Source organism: Psammomys obesus, unplaced genomic scaffold (genome assembly GCF_907164565.1).
Source record: "Psammomys obesus unplaced genomic scaffold, mPsaObe1.curated_primary_1811, whole genome shotgun sequence".
In the NCBI taxonomy this organism is placed as follows: Eukaryota; Metazoa; Chordata; class Mammalia; order Rodentia; family Muridae; genus Psammomys; species Psammomys obesus.
Window position 1 is genome coordinate 3498885 of NW_026586589.1, and position 21910 is coordinate 3520794.

At 37.3% G+C, this 21910-nt stretch overlaps 1 protein-coding gene across 1 annotated transcript in view; it reads right to left on the bottom strand.

Moving 5' to 3' along the window:
* The window catches only part of Top1 (DNA topoisomerase I), an 86494-nt gene that overhangs the window by 48392 nt on the left and 16192 nt on the right, over window positions 1-21910 (bottom strand). The window contains exons 3-4 of the mRNA XM_055602418.1: window positions 11377-11479; window positions 817-940 (exon numbers count right to left, since the gene is read on the bottom strand). Of these exons, the coding sequence (XP_055458393.1) occupies window positions 817-940; window positions 11377-11479 (227 nt within the window). The remainder of the gene's footprint in view (window positions 1-816; window positions 941-11376; window positions 11480-21910) is intronic.

Below are 21910 nucleotides of genomic sequence, written 5' to 3' on the forward strand. Positions count from 1 at the left end.
TGATACATACACACAAAGGAATGCCCCTCAGCTCCATATCCTAGGGGTCTTTCTGGAAAGGCACAAATCAGTACACTGGCTACCTTAAAGAGAGATGGGAACTGCAAGTCAGGAGTAAACAAGGAGATGTCTTGTTCCACAGTCTCTTATTTCTCAGTGTCTGACTTTTTTACTAAGACTCTTCAATCTTTCTTAAGACAGGTTTCTCACCCCAGGCTGAGGATCACCTTGAACTCACTTTGTAGCCCAAGATGACCTTGAGTTTCTACTCCTCTTCTCTCCACCTCCCAAGTGTTGGGATTACAGGCACGCTGACACACACCTAGTTTTTGGTGTTTCTGGGAATCAAACCCAAGACTTCCTGCATGCTAGTCAAACTTAGTCTACTAACTAAATACATATGCAACCCCAGAATCTTCAGTCACTTCATCAAAAGGAGACCCAGTAAAGCTTTAGGCATTCGTACAAAAACAGAACTTTCCCTAATACAGAAAGATGTTTCCAGAAACTTTATATCCTCATTATAATATAAACAGGTTTACTCTATTGTGAAAGACATGTGGGCATATGACTTGGTTTTCAAAGTTTCAGACAGGTTGAATATGGTCTTTTTTTGAGAGGGAAGTGGATAGTTTAGTGAGTACACTGCAAAGAAGCAGTGGGCTGTGCAGTAACTACAGTACTGCCTGATAACTCACTGGTTTACTCCCAAGGCCAAGGGTATATACAACAAAGGTGCTTTCATTTCCTGCTTCAAAAGTAATCAAAATACAACTTAACTCCCTTTTGTTCTCCCCAAAGGGAAAAGTTCTGTACCTTTTCCTCCTTTCGTTTTTCCTTGTCTCTGTCTTTATGTTTATCTTTATGTTTTTCTGAGCTTCCATCTTTGTGTTTGGTTTTTTCTTTCTCTTTGTGTTTCTTTTCAGAATCTTTATGTTCACTGTTAAAAATAAGACATAAAGGGTTAGCCTAGAGTAAGGACCACAAGATCAACTCAAAAACCATATACCATGAAAACTAATAATGCTTATACAGTCCTGACAAAAGGTTCAAAGACTGCTGGCTGTATCAGAAGTCCTTCTTGAGTTAAGTTCACCAAGTGTAACCAGAATCACTAAAAGGCAACTGCACTGCTAATAACTGGGAAGGAGAAAACATTCCATGGCATAACCTCGCTTCATGACTCTTTGTAAGGGTGGCATGGGCCACGATGGTACCCCTTTACATGTTGACTCAGCAGTCAATCAGGTCCCTTAAAAGTAAAGTTGCTAAAGTCCTAAACATGGTAACTTGTTTCCTGTCCTAACAGGAACTTTTTAAGGAGTTCCCATTTTGGGGTTCTTACTCTCATTAGAAATAGACTCAGGAAGCTCAGGGCACAAGTAGAAAATCCTGGTCTTTGTCAGAGAAAAGGAGAGAAGACAGAAAGCCACGCTGCTGAATTAGGACAGCATGTTCAGCGATGGAGGTCCACAAATATCCACATGGCCAAAAAGCAGATACATGGCAGAAGGGGTGTGGGGAGTGTCTGGGCTCAGAGTGGTAGGGGAGGGATGTCCAGGCTTTTGGGCGGTATATCAAAGAAAAAGAGATTTTAAAAAAGAAAGGGAAAAGTTAAGCTTTTCTAAGTTAGGTTTCACAGAAGCAGGTAGATAAACTCTACAGCAGTACATACTGGAAGCTCAGCAAGTGATTGAATCTAGAACATACTTTAGAAGTGACAAAATATACAACAGGCTTAGTGTTATTTCTCTAACTTTCTAACAATGAAAAGTTCTATCTCCAACAGTCACATCTTTATAAAAGATTCAATCTTATTTACCCGAAATATATTTGGTGGATGTGCCAGACTCAAGTCAAAATGTTATAAAATAAATGGCCCAACACACTGAAAGCTTTCCCACTGGCTTTACTAGGAAGAACTAGTTACTCCCAAATAAAGTTTGTAAATCCTGCTTGCCTCTTCCTCACAATAAGAAAAGACCCATCTGAAAGCGAGGACGAGGACTGTGTTCACTATTTCCAAGCTCTGCTTTAAAAGAGATATGTGGTCGTATTAGTAGCACTGTAAAAATGCATTTCCTGCTTTTAAAAGCAAAATATTATATTACAAGGCAAGAGCCATTAAAATGATCACGCATGTTCACAGAGGATCTATCTTCTAAAAAGTTCTCTTAGAGAAATAATATTATACACTAAGATGTTTATTTTGGTACTTAACGTAATGCCCAAAAGCAAAAAGAAAATGAGAAAACAGATACAATCTAAATGATCAACCAGAGAGGAAATTGTGTTATATCAAATTATGTAACTATTAAGGAATATTTGTTGACTACTATAAGTATACATGCAGAATACTCCTTACAGATATCAACAAGACTCTGCAAAATGCCTTTGACTGTAAATGTAGACAAAGACAATACAGATTAGCAGCAAAAAACAACCACTGCAGAACAAAATAGTCATTTTCTCTGGTGTTACTAGGCTGCAGCAATAGATTCCACAACTAAGCAAAACGGAACTCAAGTTCAACTGGTCTGAATCAGGGGTTCATCTTAGGTGCAGGAGTGCTAACAGAAAGCCCAATCTATGGGACAGTCAGGTCTATAAGGTTCCATCTTCCTTTATATATTATACCACTCTTCTCAATTCTTTTTCTTAATGAAAATTACTAGAAAATTAATCTACCTCAATGGAATGCGGTAATCCGAGAATGGAAACCTATGAAGTTTTAGCTTTGTTATTCATTAGAACACAAAACTAAAGGAATCAATAAATGATATGGCAATAATATCAAGACCACCCTGGGGAAGTAAACAACACACAAACACAAAATGCTGCTTCCTCCTCTGCTAACCCAAGGGAAATCTATGTAGGAAACCCAAAGATCCTCCAATTCTCCTCGAGTACTAACCCCACCCACCTCCAAGACAGGGTTTCTCTGTGTAGCCTCAGCTGTCCTGGACTCACTTTGTAGACCAGTCTAGCCTCAAGCTCAGAGGTCCGCCTCCCTCTGCCTCCCAGAGTGCAGGGATCACAGGTGTGTGCCACTGCAACCGGCTACTAACCCTCAAAACAGGATGAAATACCAACCTGATTTCTGAAAGGAACTAAGTCTCCTCTGTTTGAAACATCAGAAACTAGGTTTGGATTTTACACTAGCTGAACTCTGATAACTTACAGTTAAGGACAGCTTGGTTATTGACACAGGGTCTCTCCCCATGATTCTGCTGATATGGAACTCACTATGTAGAACAACAGGCTGGTCTCTAACTCACAGAGAACCACCTGCCTCTGCCTCCCAACTGCTAGCTGAAATTAAAGACATGCACCACCACCTTCTGGCCAAGAGATTTATTTAGACTGATCTTGCCACTTTTTCAACATATATTATGTCAAAATCACAAAGATGATTTTAATGACCAAAAGGCTACAACAGTGGCAGTTAAGAGGTAGAGAATGGCCAACTTAACCAATGAGGAGACTTCAGAGGCTAAATAAGTAAAAGAAATGCTTAAGAGCAAGCATAGGAAAGGAACTCAAAGATAAGCATATACATCAAATATGCTAAGGACCTAGATACTCTAAGATGGTTACACTTTTGCAAGAAATATGAATTTACCTCCACAGGTATGAAGGCACTTTGAGAAAAAAAAAAAAAAATCCCTAATGAATGGCTATGCACAGAGGTTGACTCCTTGATTCAGCACTTATATCCCTTTGTGAGTAAGCTTCTATCACACCAGCTGAATAAGCAAAGCCACGTTAAAGGAAGTAAACAGATAGTATGTATAGCCCTAAATGGAACAAACATACATACATACATTAAAACATTTACACACACAAACACTGCATTCTGTCCTTTAAAGGCTCAGGGTCATTGCAGAAGAGAGGACAGAAACAAAGGTGGCAGATGACGGTGTCTTCTAAAAATCAAATTCTCTAAGAACTATTAATTTTAAAAAGATAATAAACAAACCCTTCTTTTCATAATATTCATTCTTGTCTTATGCGTCAAGCAGATGAATTCCAATGATGATAATAATGAAGATGATGAAGAAGAAAATAGCCATGCTATTTTTAAAGTGACAACAGTCAGATTTCTGGTCTGTGACTTTCAGATGAGCTAAGCAAACAATAGCAAAGACTGGCCACGGTTTCTTTAGGGCACTTAGACGAAGCAGGGTGTAAAATGGGACAAGCAAAACGATGGCAATAAGAAGCCATGTCTCTTTTGCACTAAAAAAGTATTTACTTCTTTAGAAAAAAATTAAAAAAGAGGGTGGAGCCCCCTGCAAAACTCAGAGACTGATATTCTGGGAAGGTAGCTGTTAGCTATGGTAATCCATCAAAATCTGCTCTTTATGGTCAATTAAAGAATTTAGCAAACAGCAGACTAGTACCACATAACATTCACACCTTGCTAAAACAAAACCCTGAGATAGGTACTGGTATCTCCACTTCACACATCTGGAAATTAAAGCACAGAAAGCTTAAGTAACTTGCCCAGAGAGAAAGAATGATGATTTAAACTCAGACAGTCTATCTCACAGTCATGAACTTGACTGTTCTATTACTTCCCAAACAAAGCAAACAAACAGACACTATTCGGTTTAATAGAAATCTGCTCATCCTCTGAGAATAGGACTTAACCACTAATACTTGGCAACTATGTAAAGCAGCAGACCCTAAAGGTCACAGGCAATTGAATCTTGTACACTCCTGTAAGAGAGTGAGTAGGCTTTCAAGATATAGAAGAAAAGAAACTAAGGGCTTTTCAAGGAAAGCAGGCAGCAAAATAAAACTTAATGTTTTAAATAAAAACAATTCCAGGTAACTTCAAAGTTATCTCCAGGAATATAGTACAGCAGCTAGTTTTCAAAAGGCTCTAAATCAAAAGCACAATGGCTGCTTAATGTCCACTATGATTAGGCTATTTAAAGCAAAATCACAAGGAATTGTTTTTTTGAATTACCACTGTAGTGAGAATTTTTGGTTCTTTAAATACAGAAATATAATGAGAATGTGTTTTTCTTTAAATCCCATGTGGGATATATGAGGCTGTTTCAGACTGACCACAGCAGCTATGCTTTGTCTCCTGCTTAGGCAGGGATACAATTTTGACAGGTGAGGAATTCTTGGGGCTCGTGAGAAGATATAAAAGTGCCAGAGCTCTGAGATGCACCCGGAAGGGGGGTTGCTGCTGCCTTGTTACTGCTGCTGGCGCTGTCTGCTAGATTCCTGGTTGGAGATATCCTGCCCCAAGGAACTCGACACCCCAATCAGCAGGAAGTAGTCTAACAGTATAGATGGCCTCTTCCCCCTCTAACCTTCTTTCTCTCCTACTTAGTGTTGAAGAGTTGGAAGAAATAGGGGTGGTGTAGGAAAAAGAACCTAATAAAGTAGACAAAAGTCAAACTACATACCATAGTTGCCCACCTTAAATCTAGTGAATGCCTGAAACCACAGATAGTACCCAAAATCTATATATGGGGTGGCGTGGTGGTGAGGGTTGGTGTTCCTTATACAAGCATGTCTATGACAAAATTTGATCTATAAACTAGGTATAAGGGATTAATATCAACAATAACAATTTTCTGTAGTTCTCAGCACACAATCATTTCCCTTCTCCTTTGAGAACTTTTGATTTCTACTTATGAGAAACACTTCACTGCTTGCTTTGGTTTATCCTACTTGCTGTGTCACCACTCTCAAACTCTGAAGGCATTAAGTAAATAAAATAAAGGTAAACTGAACATAAATTTCAATTATAATGTTTTAACAGATGATCTTAAGAAAACCAAGACAACTACTGACAAACAGGAAGAGAATATGCATATATTGTGAATATAGTGGACAGAGAGATGAATAAAGTCCCAGGGTTGTATTTCCTGGGGGTACTCAAAAAGTCATACAATTTACACTTATGTTCATACCTATGTAATCCCAACAAGAAGCTTTCCATTTTAAAGTCAGCCTGAAAAACCATCTCAAACCAAACAAAACTTACAAACTGTTTATCACTTGGAATTTTTCACTAGTATGGCTTAAACTTGTCTGAAGAAAATTACAGAAAGTTAAACTATAGCCAAGGAAGGAATACTGTGTGCAATTACAGAAAATTCAACTAGAATAAAATTTAGGAACTATTTATTCCTTTGTATGCAGGCTGGAAAAAATAAAAGGATACATCTAAAGATGCCAAATCAATGCACATTCTAAATTTCTACTTTTCTCCATCTAGTTCTTAACATTCCAAACTTCTATTCCTTCTCCATTTAAGTTCCTTATCTTTGGCATTTTGGAAAGGCTATCTATCTTATTATAAGAAGCCATCTAATTATCCAAAACAGGAACCTTTTCTATCCCCTTTCTAAACTGTTTCCAGTAGCTTCTTCCTCCCTTTAAAATCAAGCACTTATCTGAATTAAACCAACTTCTTTAAGTAGTTTCCAGTAGGTAATTTACCATTTTGGACCTCATTTCTATTCTACCTTGTATAACTAAGGTATCCACCTAATTGAATTCCTTCTAAAACAAAATGATAAAACATGATAAAATACATATTTTATTTATGCTTTATTTCTTGTAATACTAGGAATATCTTGGGGCTTGTGTATTCAAGATACATACTATCACAGAGCTATACCCCTTAATCCTTTTTCATGCTTTTCTTACCATCTGGAATGGCTCTCTAGAAAATAGACAGTTATAGCCCAGTTTGGGCTGAAACCTGCTGATCCTTCTGCTATTACCTCCCAAGCTAGGCAGCACTGTGCCTAGCAAGGATGCGTCTTCTTCAAGCCCCTACTTTCTGTCCTTTTGTGATCATTAACTATTTTCAGTGGCTAGCTTCCAATGTTGTCTCCACGAGCTGGGTGTGGTATATTTAATCCCAGCACTTTGGAGGCAGAAGGAGGAGGATCTCTGAGATTGAGGTCAGCCTGGTCTACAGAGGTAGTTTTAGGACAGCAAGAGTTATACACAGAAACCCCATCTTAAAAAACAACAAAGTTGCCTCCACTATGAAATCCTACCACCTATACTCATAGTGGCTCACAACCACCCACATGATTCCAATTCCAGATGATCTGATGCCCTATTCTGATCTTTGGGGGCACCAGGCACACATATGGTACACATACATACATACATGCAGGCAAAACACTCATATCATACACATAAAATAAATCTAATAAAATAAAAAATAAATTATATAAGTAATATTTTTTTTTCGACTGGTGTAACCTTGCAATGTCACAGGCCATAAAAACAGGAGACAGTCGAAGAGGAGGTTTTCCTAAGGTTAGAATTTGATGTAACTAGTGTTATTAGTGACAAGTTTGAAAAAGTGGGAGTCCAAAGAGAAAGGCAATGGACATGAGCTGGTATTTTAAAATTTAGAGGGTCAGTGCTTGTACTTGGGTAAGTTGGCTACACTTTATTCAAGCAGGGAGTTTATTCAGTTGTTTTGTTTTGATTGTGAGGAATAATAATCTAGGGATGTAGCAGTCACAACCTTTCCTTAATGGATACCACTGTGACTTCTGCACATATGACCTCAGGCTCCTGTCCACACAAACAAACTAATGAAATCATGTTCACTATTTGCTCTCTTGTTTTCCCCCTTGAGTGAAACCAAATAACCAAGGTAGGATCCTGTCAGGTTTGTGCCCATAGCAGCAGGAGAAAGAAAGGTAACCTTCTGTTTAAAGTACTGTTTTGCACAGAAATGTAATTCCTGGACTTGGGTTGCAAGTACAACCTACTGACAGATAGATAGATAGATAGATAGATAGATAGATAGATAGATAGATAGATAGATAGATAGATAGATAGATAATCAAAGCTCCCCATCTAGAAAAGGGGACACAGAAGTCCATTCCAAATGACTGCTGAAATGAGGGTAACAAACAGTTACAGAGTTAGCTAGACTTACTCAGGAAAAAAAAAATTCTTAAAAAAATTTGTAAGCATTCTGAGTCTTATTTATTTTGGGCTTCAAAATAATGAATTTGTTGTAGCAGCAGAAAACTAAAGAAGGGCTAGAGATATGGCTCAGCCATTAAAAGCTAGGCTCACAAAAATGTAAGAAAAATAAATTTATAAAGAAACTCACACATATAGTCGTGGCCAAGTGGTTAAGGCTATGGACTAGAAACCTCATACTACTAAGAACGTCAGAAATCTGTTATTTTAAACAGGAACACAGTATACAGTAGAGCACAACCTTACACTAGCTTTGTTGCAAAAACTGTCGAGAAAATGGTCAAAACAGGGGTACCTGTAAGCTTCCTTATAAGCTATCGATTATCCTCCTAAACTTAACCACATATGAATTAGCGACTCAGGTTCTTTCTTTTCTTTTCTTTTTTTTTTAATACATTTTATTTTTTTGAGATTTATTTATTATTTACTCAGTGTTCTGCCTGCATGTGTGCCTCAGGACAGCAGAGGGCATCAGATTTTACTACAGATGGTTGTTAGCCACCATGTGGTTGCCGGGAATTGAACTCAGGACCTTTGGAAGAGCAGACAGTGCTCTTAACCTCTGAGCCATCTCTCCAGCCCAACTCAGGTTCTTTCAATGCCTTCTGATAAAAAGACCACTGGTTCCCTTATTTTTATTTCCATAAAAATAAAGGCATATTAAAAGACAAAGTGTATACCAAAACTAGCCTAATTTAGGCTGGGCATGGTGAGGCTCGGCTTTAATTTTCATACTGAAGAGACAGAGGCAGGGTCATCTTTGTAAGTTAAAAGTAGCCTGGTTTACAGAGTGAGTACATTTTGAGACTCTGTCACACAAAGCAAACAAACAAAAATCTGCTTAAATCTGTGTGTGCTTACTCATAGAAAACTGCAGATAAGCAAAATATTTTTTCACATTTATAGAGCACTTCACAAAGATCTTTACATTTACTGACTCCTTGGTCCTCCTCTGAAGCACATATTAATATGAAGATGAAAAAGTAAACTGGAGAAAAAGGCTAGAAAACATAGTGAAAATCATCATGGGACAGACATATTGTGGACAGGCCAGGACTCCAAGACAAAAGCTGTTGAATTATTGTAGCCTTTTTAAAAAAACAAAGAAATGAAATCATTCTGGAAAAGCTTGTTTTAAATATCAACCAACCTCTTTTAAATGTTTTCTAAACAAATTCCTAGTAACATTAAAATCAGCATGTCTTCATTTAACCTGTAAAAACATGTCTTTTATCACTACTGATGATAAAGTTCCTTTGTGATAAGTAAAACAAAAAAACCTCTTTTTTTTTTTTCTATTGCACTATACATCAGCTAGAACAGTGTTTAAAAACAGGATAAAACTGATTAAGGGCTGCAGATGTAGCTCAGTTGTAGAATGTTTGTCTAGCATGGCCAATGACCTGGGTTCAATCCCCAGTATCTCAAATGGAAAAAGAGAACAATGACTGTTTGACATAATCTAACAATTCTACGCTTATATCTATACACCTAGAATTGAAAACAGGACTTCAAATGTGTGTTCATATAGCAATATTCATATAACTGTTATTCACAACAGCCAAACCTGGTAATCACATGAAAAGCATATATTCAGGGGACCATAGAACATATAAAAGAGGAATTAGTAATATGAGGTGGTTAAAAAGATATTACTAAGAGAAAGGTCAGGTGTTATGGTGCTACTTGGGAAGCTGAAACAGGAGGAGAAGTTCCAGGCCTGACTGGGTTTACAGAACAAGTTCTAAGAACAACTCAGAGTAACTTAGTAAGATCCCACCTCTAACGATCTAAAAAAGAACTGGGGATATACAGCTCAGTGGTTTGGGTTGTCTATCTTAAAAAGCACTGGGTTCAATCCCTAGTGGGGATTCTCCTAGCAGGGGATTAAGGAGTGTAGGGCAAGTGAGTAGTTAGTCTACAAACAGCCATAGCATATAAGGCCTAGTGGTATCAGAAAATGTTGTATTTGAGAACCTGAAAAGAAGTTTACAATGCTCAATATACAGTGTAAGGTAAAGGCAAATTGCAAAGAAAACTGCAGAGAAAGGCAACCAACCAAGACTGCTGGAGAATCACTATGCACATTAGAATAAAATGAAAACGTGACAAAGATGATGCAAAAGCCATGGAGGAGTGAAATGGATGTTTTTTAAAAGGGCTAGCTACAGAATATGATTTATCTTAGCACCCACTTAAAGACAGTTCTAACATCTGGGTGTCACTAAGCTGGAAAATACTAAGCTTTATTATTTTTTATTTTTGTTTTGTTTGAATTAGTGTCTTGCACTACATAGCTTAGATCTGATCTCAATCTTGTGCTTATCTTCCTGCCTCAGACTCTCAGAATGCTGAGGTTACAGGTGTTATTCGGCCATGCTAGCTGCTGGTTCATGTTACCTCAGTGATTTCTACATGTACTAATAACAATTACTGAAAACAAGAGAGTAAAGTCATTGGCTATAATTATGAATTCTCTTCACAATTCTAATAGTTTGTGTGTGTATATTTTGAGGCTGTGATAATATTACAGAAACATGTATAACTGTTATGTCCTTTTTATCATCATAAAATGAGTTTCTTTATCTTTGGCAATGTTCTGTGCTCACAAATCTATTTTAGTAGACATTACTATTAGCTGGACAAATGTAAACTGAAGAAGACAAGATGTACAAGAATCAAAACTTGATTCAAATGTTGAGATTAATATTAAGAGTAAATAAAATGGAAACTAACTAATCAAGTTGTAAGAAATGACTATGTGATAAGAAAAAGAGGATGCATAGAAATGTCTTCATAAGAGAAAACTTAACTGGTTATTTTAATGATTCATAAAAAACTCATTATGGGCCGGGTGGTGGTGGCACACGCCTTTAATCCCAGCACTCAGAGGCAGGTGGACCTCTGTGAATTTGAGGCCAGCCTGGTCTATGGAGTTAGTTCCAGGACAGCCAAGGTCACACAAAGGAAATGTTCTCTTTGTCTGCTGACAATAAGACAAACTAATAAATGAGTTTTAAAACATGAAGTTTAAAATATAAATATATCTTTAAAATCTAGGAAGCAATGACATCAAATCACCAAGATCAGCTTACCAAGGTAAGCTCTCCATGTGTGATAAGTAGCCTGTTACAACAGATCTATACTTTAGTTATTATGAAATGTATATGTATTACAAGAAAACTGCTTGTTTTGTACATCTAGATCTAAATAATAACATCCCAAGTGAGGCTTGACTTACAAAGCATTCTCTTCAGCAACTACATCAAATACTGTCTCTTACTCTGCCTCTTATGTTATTGGCCTAATGTCAAGCTGATTCCTATCCATGGAAGCCAAGAATGTCAATTCCCTGTTGAGTGATCAGCCCTATTAGTCAATCCTTACCTGTTGCTATGCTTAGATTTTTCCCGGTCCTTCTCCTTATCCTTCTTGTGCTCTTTATGCCGGTGTTCTCGATCTTTGTGTTTATCTTTGTGTTTGTGAGAATCTGTAATCATAAGAGACAAGTTGGTCACAAGGAATCATAGGTTATTTTTTTGCATGCCTACCTTAACAAACAGCTATAGACACGGAAGCCAAATGGCAAAATGAACATAAAACGACATCCTACTGGTAGGAAGATTTTACAAAGACATCCCACTGTCCTGCCTCAAATCCAGGAACTTATGAATAAGAAGCAAGCACTCTACCATGAAACCACCTCCATGGTTTCATTTACCATCCATTACATGGATGTACTGTAATTTACAATTCATATGTTGGTGGACATTTGCTTTTAAATGAAGTAAAATTGCCAGGTCATATTAAAAAATGTACTTTTAACTTTATAGGAAACTGCTAAACTATATATTCCTAAGTTGTGTACTATCATATACTTCCATGAACAATTATTAGAGTTATAAGTTGCTACAAATCATTAGCATCTAGAATTATCAGTCTTAGCTTTTTGTTTGTTTGTTTTGTTTGTTTGTTTGTTTGTTTGTTTTTAAGGCAAAGTCTTGCTATGCAGCTCTGGCTGGCATGGAATTCTCTATGTATATCAGGCTGGCCTCTAACTCAGAGATCCATTTACCTCTGCCTCCTGAGTACATCACAATGCTTGGTTAACATAATCTTTATTGTCTTAATTTTTGCTACTCTAAAAGATGTATTGTGGTGGTTTAAATAAGAATGACCCTCATAGACTCATATATTTGAATGCTTAGTTATCAGAGAACAGCACTATTTGAAAAAGTTAGGAGGTGTGACCTTACTGAAAAAGTATGCCACCAGTTTGGGCTTTGAGGTTTCAAAAGCCAACACCAGGCCCAGGATCTCTCTCTTGGTCAGCTGAGCAAAATCAAGTTGTAACTCTCAGCTACTTCTCCAGCACCATGCTTGCCTGCTGCTGCCATGCTCCAATATACAATGGACCTCTGAAACTGTAAGCAAGCCCCTAATTAAATGCTTTCTTTTTATAAGAGTTGCATTGATAATGATGTCTCTTCACAGCAACAGTGACTAAGACATATTTTTAAAATGTTATATGTATGAGCATTTTGCCTGCATGTATGTAAATCCCATTAAGTGTGTGTGTGTGTGTGTGTGTGTGTGTGTGTGTGTGTGTGTGTGTGTATGCTGGAACTGGAATTGCAGATATAAGCCACCATGAGTGCTGGGAGCCAAACCTAGGTCCTCTATAGGAGCAAGTGCTCTTAACCACTGAGCCAGCCTCCCCATTGTGGTTTTAATCCTTGGTTTTTCTAATGATTAAATGATTGTTTAATGAATACAATGTGCTTACTGACTATTCATACACTTTGTTTAATTATCTACTTCAATTTTTCCTACTGCAGTGTTTGTGTGTGCATGTGTGTACATGTCATTGCTGAGTTATACAAGTTCTTTCCTCCCACCCTCCCCACCAACAGGGTTTCTCTGTGTAGCCCTGGTTATCCTAGAACTCACAGGGATCCACCTGCCTCTAAAAGTTCTTCACGTATTTCTAGGATGCAATTTTTTGACCACATATATTATGATACTATGAATACTTTGTTAGTCACCCAATTGCTATTTTGTTTAGATAACCCCCAACCTCAGAAACCCAAGTGTTGGGGATTATAAAAGTGAACTATCGTAATTAAATTAGCCTTTAAATAAAAAAGATTTATTTTAATTTATGTAGATGGGTATTCTGCTTGTATAGATGTCTGTGTACCATGTATATGCAATGCCTTTGGAGGCCAGAAGAGGACATCAGATTCTCTGGAACTGGAGCTGCAGGTGGTTGTGAGCCTCCCTGTGGGTACTGTGAATAAAAAAACCCCAACCCCATATAAGAGCAGCCAGTGCTTAACTGCTAAGTTATCTCTGCAACCACCATAAACAGTCTTTTATGAAACATTTTTAAAGTTTTAAAATTTAAATATTTAAAAGTTATAAATTTTTAAAATTGATTTAATCAATTTTTCTCTTGGTATGAGCTTTGCTTACCAAAACATTAATTGTTCTTTCCCCCCTCTATTTCTCTTATAGGTAAGGGCTGGGATTCTTTGTTTCGTTTTGATGTATGTTGATTATATAAAATAGGGGTTCTGTTATTACATTGTCTCTCCCCCACTTTTTTCTAGGCAAACTACCACAAAGCTACATCCTTGGCCTTAGTAACACATTTCAACATGCATATGAAGTACTTTGACAATATCCCCTCCTTCATTACTCATACTTACCCACTCCTCCTGGTTCTCCTCCTATTCCCATTTACTGTGGTGTCTTTTAAAGAACAAATAAGGTAGCTAGGCACAGTGGTGCACACCTGTAATCCCAGAACTCACAGAGGTGGAGGCAGGTGGATCTCTTGAGTTCAAGGCCAGCCTGATCTACAGGACAGCCAAGGCTACACAGAGAAACCCTGACTCAAAAAAGCAAAGAGGGGGGGTGCTCACAATATTGAATCTTAATCTGGCTTACTGCTGTGTACCTATATCCCAGCTCTGGGGAGACAGACAGATCTCTGGAACCTCTTCTGGCCTCCAAAGGCATCTATACTCATACCTACACACAAATAAATAAAATAAATCTTTAAAAAATAAGACAGAGGGAGCCTGATGAAGACGTCGGATGTTGATCTGCAAATGCATATGCACCCTCCCATGCAATTCTACAAGGAAATGTCAGTATTCGGCATGCAGCAGCTCATAAAGGCACTGGAACTTCCTTCTTGCTCTTTCCTTAGCTACCACACTAAAAACATACTCAAGACTCATGTGGTGAGGAACTGATGCTTCCTTTTAACAGCCACATGAAAAAATTATCTTGAAAGTGAATCCTCAACAGCCCAATTTAGCTTTTAGGTGACTGTAACTCTGGGTGACATGCAATTCTAATGAAAGACTTTTTTTTAAAAATGAATTCTTGAGTTCAACTAGCCTCCCAAGAAGTTGAGACTATATAGCTTGTGACACTAAAATCAACTAAATTTGAAGTAGCATGCTTCAAGTAATAAAATTATGTATAAATTAAGTATTGCTGACCTGCAGCAAAATAAGTAATACTTGGCATAACTGAGTGTCTATACAAAGCCCCAAGGAAAGAGAAACATTAATATTTGCAATACCATACCCCTAATTCTAAGAAATTCCCACTCTACAGAGATGGGAAGATGGAAACTCAAATCTTCGATGCAATGTATAGAACCCTCTGACTTGTAAGTCTCTAGTCTAACTTCTTAAAATGCTGGGTCAATCAAGATAAAGTTGGTGACCCTTATATCTCAGGTCATAAAGATGGCAATGTGTGCACCAGCACTACCATTGAAATAAAGCATGTGTTATTTTGTTTTTAGCCAGGAATCAGCAAATGAGCTTCAGAACACTGAATGTTAAGAACTATTGCTATCAGGTTGGAGAGATGACTCAGAAGTTAAGAGCACTAGCTCTTCTTCCAAAGTTCAATTCCTGAGTTCAATTCCCAGCAACCACATGGTGGCTCATAACCATCTATAATGAGATCTGAATGATCTACTAACTTAACTGTAGAGGTCATCTGTATACTAGTAGGTAAAGTGTTAAGTTAAAACCTCTAGCCCAGCAGTGGAGGCACACACCTTTAATCCCAGCACTTGGAAAGCAGAGGCAGGTGGATCTCTGAATTGGAGGCCAGCCTGATCTACAGAGTGAGTTCCAGGACAGCCAAGGCTACACAGAGACACCTGTCTCAAAAAAGCCAAAAACAAAACAAAACAAAACAAAACAAAAAAAAAAAAACCCTCTAAAGATGCATACTGAAGAGGTATTTCTGAGTAAACCAGAGTGGAATCAAGAATCATATAGATAGATAAAACAATACTAGCAAAAAGGCGCCAGTTATTGAAGTTAAGTGATGGGTGTACCAGGAATTCAAACTACTCTATTATACACGTGTGTGTGTGTGTGTCCTTGAAACTTTACATACATAATGAACATGATCTCTAAACATTTTCCTTTCCAACCCTTTTTTGTTGTTGTTGTTGTTATGTAAAGGAAAAATAAAAAAAAAAAAAAAAATAAGAGCCTAATTCCAAAAAAAGAAACTGTATTAAGAAGAAAAAATATAAAAAACCAATTTTGTTTGAGATTGGGGCTAAAGATTAAATACAAAGTCTTGTTTTACAAGACTTTGGTAACTGTTTTCTTACTGGGTTACATCCCCAGCCTTTGGGTGTTTGAAACAAGGTCTTGCTAACTGTCTGCAGAAATCAAGATCCTCCTGCCTCCACCACCTGAGTACTGAAATAACAGACCTTTGCCACCATATTAGATGCCAAAAAATAAAGTTTAGTAGATAATATTAACCCAGGGTCAGAGTGTTCTACTCCAGGATGACAGCTACTTCAATCTGACAAAGACCAAACAGCAAATAATTAAGGGAAGCTAGTTGAAAGGCAATGTGTATAAGAAACAACCCACACAAACACAGAAGACACTGATAGAAAAGAACAAAAATAAATAAATAAATAAATAAATAAATGAATGAATAAATAAATAAATAAATAAATAAATAAATAAATAAATAAATATTTCAGGAAAACAAAAGCTGAACCCAGTTCTAAGAACTCACTGGGAAAACAATGTAGAGGAAGAAAGAGTACAGGAAAATTCTTGTCTTTAGATCCTAGTAGCTGGAAGAACAAGAGGCCCTAGTGAAAACAGAAAACTGTACCCAAATAGTGAGACTTTGTCTAACTGAAGCCAAGTATTTAAGGCAATAGTGGGATACCTGACCAAGATGGTGGTCAAAAGAAAAATCAGTAAGTAAAAAGTAAAGCCAGTAAGAGCCACAGAACTCTATCATGCATAGAGAAAATACTGTTTATAGAGAGTATACTTACTACTGGTGTTAAACATTAAGTATACTTCCTGGAATTTGTCAAAGAGTAAATATTGTTAAAATGTTTGTTAAAAAAAAATAGTGACACTCCAAGTTTTTGCCAAATGCAAAAGGACTGCAATAAACTTAACTGATAGCTAAGAAACTAAAGGTGCCAACCACTGTGTACTATATCATCATAAAATCTTATTCACTGTGAATTCAGTCACCTAATGGCTCATATACATGCATTCTGTTTGAGCCCATACAAAAGTGCAAGCACCTGTACACTGGCCATGGACACCCATGTGCGCACGCACACCCACGCTCTAGATGAAACCATAGGAAGAACCCTAAAGTCTTTGAAAAGACAGAAGTGTGTGTAACTACTGTCATTTAAATAAAATTACTCCATAAAGAGATGAGTAAACGAATAAGCAGAAAACACCAGATATCAAACTATTCCTCCCTGAAGTTAAAAGGGCTTATAAGTAAAAAAACTTGCAGGTCCTGAGTTCAGTTCCCAGCACTCACACTGAGTAAACTCACAACTGTCTGTAACTGCTGCTCTGGACTCCAAGGGCATAGACATACACACATTTAAAAATAAAGTAGAAAGAAACAAACTTCCAAATGATGAAGATACTCCCATCTTTTTCCCCACTATAGAAACAGTTTCTAGTTAGCATTATATAGGATTTAATGGTTAATGTGCACATAAAAAGATATCCTTAGTGCTACCACATTGAAGACTAATTTACAACATCTCTCTCTGTTTTGCTTTTTGAGACAGGGTTTCTCATATAGCCTTGCTGTTGTGGACTCACTTTGTAGACCAGGCTGGTCTCGAACTCACAACAATCCGCCTGCCTCTGCCTCTGCCTCCCTAAGTGCTGAGATTAAAGGCATGTGCCGCCACCACCTCATTACAAGTACTCAAGTCTAAAGCACCCTACAAAAAAACTGATTGGTCAGACAAGACCTCTGTCCTCACAGAGTTTAGAATGCAATCATGTAATTAATATATGAACCTAAAGAGCCATTACACAAGGAACACAAGAGAAAGAAGACATTAAAATAGGAGGCAGAAACATGCAGACTTTAAACATGTGGCCAATTTTAAGTGAAATGAACACATTTGACCAAAGAAAATCACTAATCTTTACTAAATATGCATTTTGCTTAATTTGACATTTTTGAAAATAAAGTATACCTAGTTGGTGTGCACAAGTCTTGAGGCAAGAGAATTCTACTCACATGTTCCATCCCTCCTCTAACACCAGTGAATTTAACCTGAAGACATAACTCCAAGGTGTCTATAGACTCTATAGTCTAGAAACAGGATGAATGGATGGCAACAATGCTCAGAGAAAAACTTCTGAAACACAGTGACAGGTAAAGGGAAGAAATCAGAAGGCAGAATAACACTAAGACTACAACAAAGGATTAAGAAAAAATATGAGGAAATTAAGACTATTCTAAAGAATTATAACAGAATTTCTATATTATCAATTTTTTTAATATATTATCAATTTTTAAAGAGTAATTTAATTATATTGATACTATTAACTGTTTAAATGTCTTGCTATTATTTTTCTACATTTACTTACTGCGTTTTAAGTTACTTTTCTCCTTCCACTAGATCTCACAAATTGAGCTCAGTTGGTGGAAACAGTTTAGACTAAATCAAGAAGAAGAGGAAATTAAGAAGCAAGCACTGTTGACAGATAGACCAGACCACCTACAACAAAAAATGTGTAACACACCAGACACTGGCACTTCCTTAAATCTCAGCAGAGCCAGGCAGATCTGAGTTCAAGGCCAGCCTGATCTATAGAGGGAGTTCCAGGACAGCCACTGCTACATAGAGAAACCCTGTCTGGGAGGATAGGGGAAATCAAATGAGCAACAAGCAGCTAGCCACTATTACCAATGCTGAAAACTTCATCCTCCCATGACTGATCAAAATTAAGTAAAATGTACTTCCTGGCAGTAAGGAATTGATAGAGCTGATTCTTGTCAGGAACATATTAACAAATAAAATCTAATATATGATTCAGAACCTAGGTTCAAAACCCAGCACCACAAATTGATTAATTAAATCCCAGTTATTTATGTTTATCTCTCTAAAGCCATTTGATCCACAAGTTTCTTTCTATTTTGTTTGTTACAGAAATACTCCTTTTTCTTGTAATTCTAGAGTCCTAATCCTCTTTAAAAAAAAAAAAAAAAGGAAACAAAATATCTAAAAATAAGATTTGCATCAAAAAAATCTTGATAAAATTTGATCTGTTAAAAAAGGAATCTCTCAAAGCTCAAGATAACGAAGCTGGAGATTTGTAAACTAAGTTCCCTCTAGCCTTACCTGGCAAAGGAAAAAAACAAAACAAACAAACAAAAAAAAAAACAACTTTCTTTTCCATAAGAAAATCAGACATACAAACTATATGAAAAAGAAAGCCAAACCCACAAAATATTTTGCAAAACCTTAGAATGGTAAGATGGATGAGGGAGAGCATATTTCTTTAGCTATTCAGAAGCTGAAGGCAGAGAGTGCTTGAAACCAAAGATTATCTGGGTAGAAGTTAGAACCTACAACCTCAAAAGAATAGTAAGACAGAAAATGAACAATCATAGCCAAATTCTGCCACACAGCTCTGATACAGGCGGGAGAAAAAAAAAAAAAAGACTTGCTCTATAAAAGACCAAATTCTTGTTCTGTCATTTAGTGTATAACCTTGGATGCAAACCATTCAACTTTGTCTTAAGAAGGAAGCACAGAAAGAAGCTAGGTATAATGGTGCTGAAAAGGCAGAGGCAGGCAGATCTGAGTTTGAAGCCAGCCTGGACTAGAGTGAGTTCTAGTACAGCCAGGGCAATAAAGAGAAACCCTGTCTCAGCACCCACCACTGGAAAGAGAAGGCAGCACAGAAAAGATCTCAGGAGCTTCACACTCTGCTTATCATAAACTTGGTTGGAATCTGTGCTCTTGTAAATGTTCCTCTCTGGGAGATGAAATAATAGCTGGGGCTCAGAAAAAAATTTATATGTATATATATTTAATCATTTTCATTACTAATTTATATGGACCTAAACTGAGCTTAATCACTGCATACAATTTAAGACTTTTGGCTCTATCTGTGGACTCAAAGCAGGAACCAAGCCCTAGGCACCTTGCCTGATAAGGCAACACTGAATAAAAAGATGTTTAATATTTTCCCCTACACTGAGACCCTGAAAAAGACAAAGAAATACAATTTTGGCCTCCTCCAACAATCCTATACCTAGAAACCTGAGGAATTTCCAGGCTGGTCCAGGGAGATGGCTCAGCATATACTAGTGCTATCCACAACCAGAGAACCCATATAAAATACCAGATGCGGTGGCAGGCACCTGTAATCTTAACATTCCTATGGCAAGACAGGTGGCAGAGATAAGAGAATCACTCAGAGCAGCTTAAGAGTCAGCCACAGAAACAAGAGACCCACCTCAAAGTAGAAGAGAACCAACTCCTGAAAGCTGTTCTCTCATTTCCATAAACACACTTTATTTCCACACAACATACATGTTCTATGTGCACACAATGTTTTGTTTTCATAGAACTTCTAAGACAACACCAGTTAAAATCCCTCAGGCAGCGCATGTTTGCATTATTTTAGCTGTAGTCAGTAGGTGGTCACCCAACAAAGTAGTCTTTTTAAATGCAGTCAAAGCTCAATCCAAGCGTAAACATTTACACTTTCTAAAAGGACACACAGGCTGGGATATATGGCACAGGCTCAATGGTACTGCATTTGTCTAATACACTAATTCCATCTTGTGGAAGAGGGATACTAAAGAATCAACATGAATAATTATAAAACTATTTCATAATCTTCAAAATTTTAAAGTGATCAAATCAAGGCATGAGAAAAGAGTCCCCTGCTTCCATAAAAACAAAGGCAGAGAGAGGAAGAGAACTTTCTGGTACAAAGGGAGCTTTGAGCCATGTTTGAATCCTGCCTCTTTACACCAACTTTTCTTGATAGACTTTGATGGTTCTATATATGGCAGCTATTTAACAGTATCACTTCCCTCCTTCATTCAAAGTGTAATCAGTGTAGGAAGGATGAGTTATACTGTCAAAACTATCAAAAGTTGCTTTCCCCAAAAACATACACACAGTACAACTTTTGTCAAAGAAAATCTTTATTTTCCTCTGATGTACAAATATACAGCCAATTCACAAACTGGATAATGGAGCCACATGTGATAGCCCTTAAGTGTAATCTCTGGAGGCAGAGACAGGTGGACTGAGCAATGGAGGCCAACCTATTATACTTAACTACCTTGTCTCAAAAAAGCCAGTAGTTCACTCTTGGTGGCACATGCCTTTAATCCCAAAGACAGGCAGATCTTTGGGAGTTGGAGGCCAGCCTGGTCTACATAATGTATTCCAAGCCAGCCAGCGCTACATAGCAAGATGATGTTTCCAAAAAACTTAACAATAAAACAAACAACAAGCTTTAGAAGTGGTTCACATTCTGTGAGTCATGAACCCTTTGGGGATTGAACAACTTTTTTACAGGGGTTGTATATCAGGTACCTGCCATATCAGATATTTTATAATTCATAACAGTAGCAAAATTACAAAGTAGAAATGAAATAATTTTAAAGTTGGAGTTCACCACAACATGAGGAACTAACTGTATTAAAGGGCCACAGCATTAAGAAGGTTGAAAACCAACAGCTTAGAATTTAGCTCAGTGGTAGAGCACTTGCTTAGCATATACAAGGCGTTAGGTTTGTTTCTCAGTATCACAAAACAACATAATCGACAATGAAACCATCTGACAGAACAGACCAATTAAATTTTTTAAAGAAGGTTCCTATCACCTCATTATTATAAAGCCTTGCATCTTCCTCCCATAGAATCACATCCCCAAAGCTGTGGTTTACACAAAATCAACATTATACTTAATACTATGCACTTGTATTTTCTAATGCTTTGAAAGACTGTTTTTGTTTGGGACAGATAATGAACTGGTCTCTAGTGATAAAGACTGACATCTGGGAGTATGGTCATATATCAGGAATGTGTGACTCTCCCCAGGAACTAACAAGCCTGAAAGCTTACTGTCATTAAAAGGAAAAAACAGTGAAAAAAAAAATACATTTCCTCTTTCCAACTGTCTCAATTCACACTTTGAGTGCTGGTTACTCTTCAGTCTGTTTTAAGGGTGGCTAATTCAAGTGAATCCATATAGGAGCCCTTATTTTACAATGATTCTCATTGAGAATGTTTTCAAAATTCTAAAAAAAAATAAAAAAAAATTAACAACTCTATCAGTCAGAAGAGGGAGTTCATGGCTAAGTGTTCCAGAACTGAGAAGGAGAGGGAAAAGGCTGGAAGGATTCACTTCTAAAGCAAATCATGGGCTGGGGATGCAGTTCAGCAGCAGAACACTTTATAGCAAGTGTTGGTGAAGCCCTGGGGATTCAATCCTCAGTACTATAAAATAAATGAACAAACAGAGACACAGCACACACATACATGCAGCATCATAGCTTTAATAATTAAGAATTAAGCCAGGGGTGGGGGTGCATGCCTTTC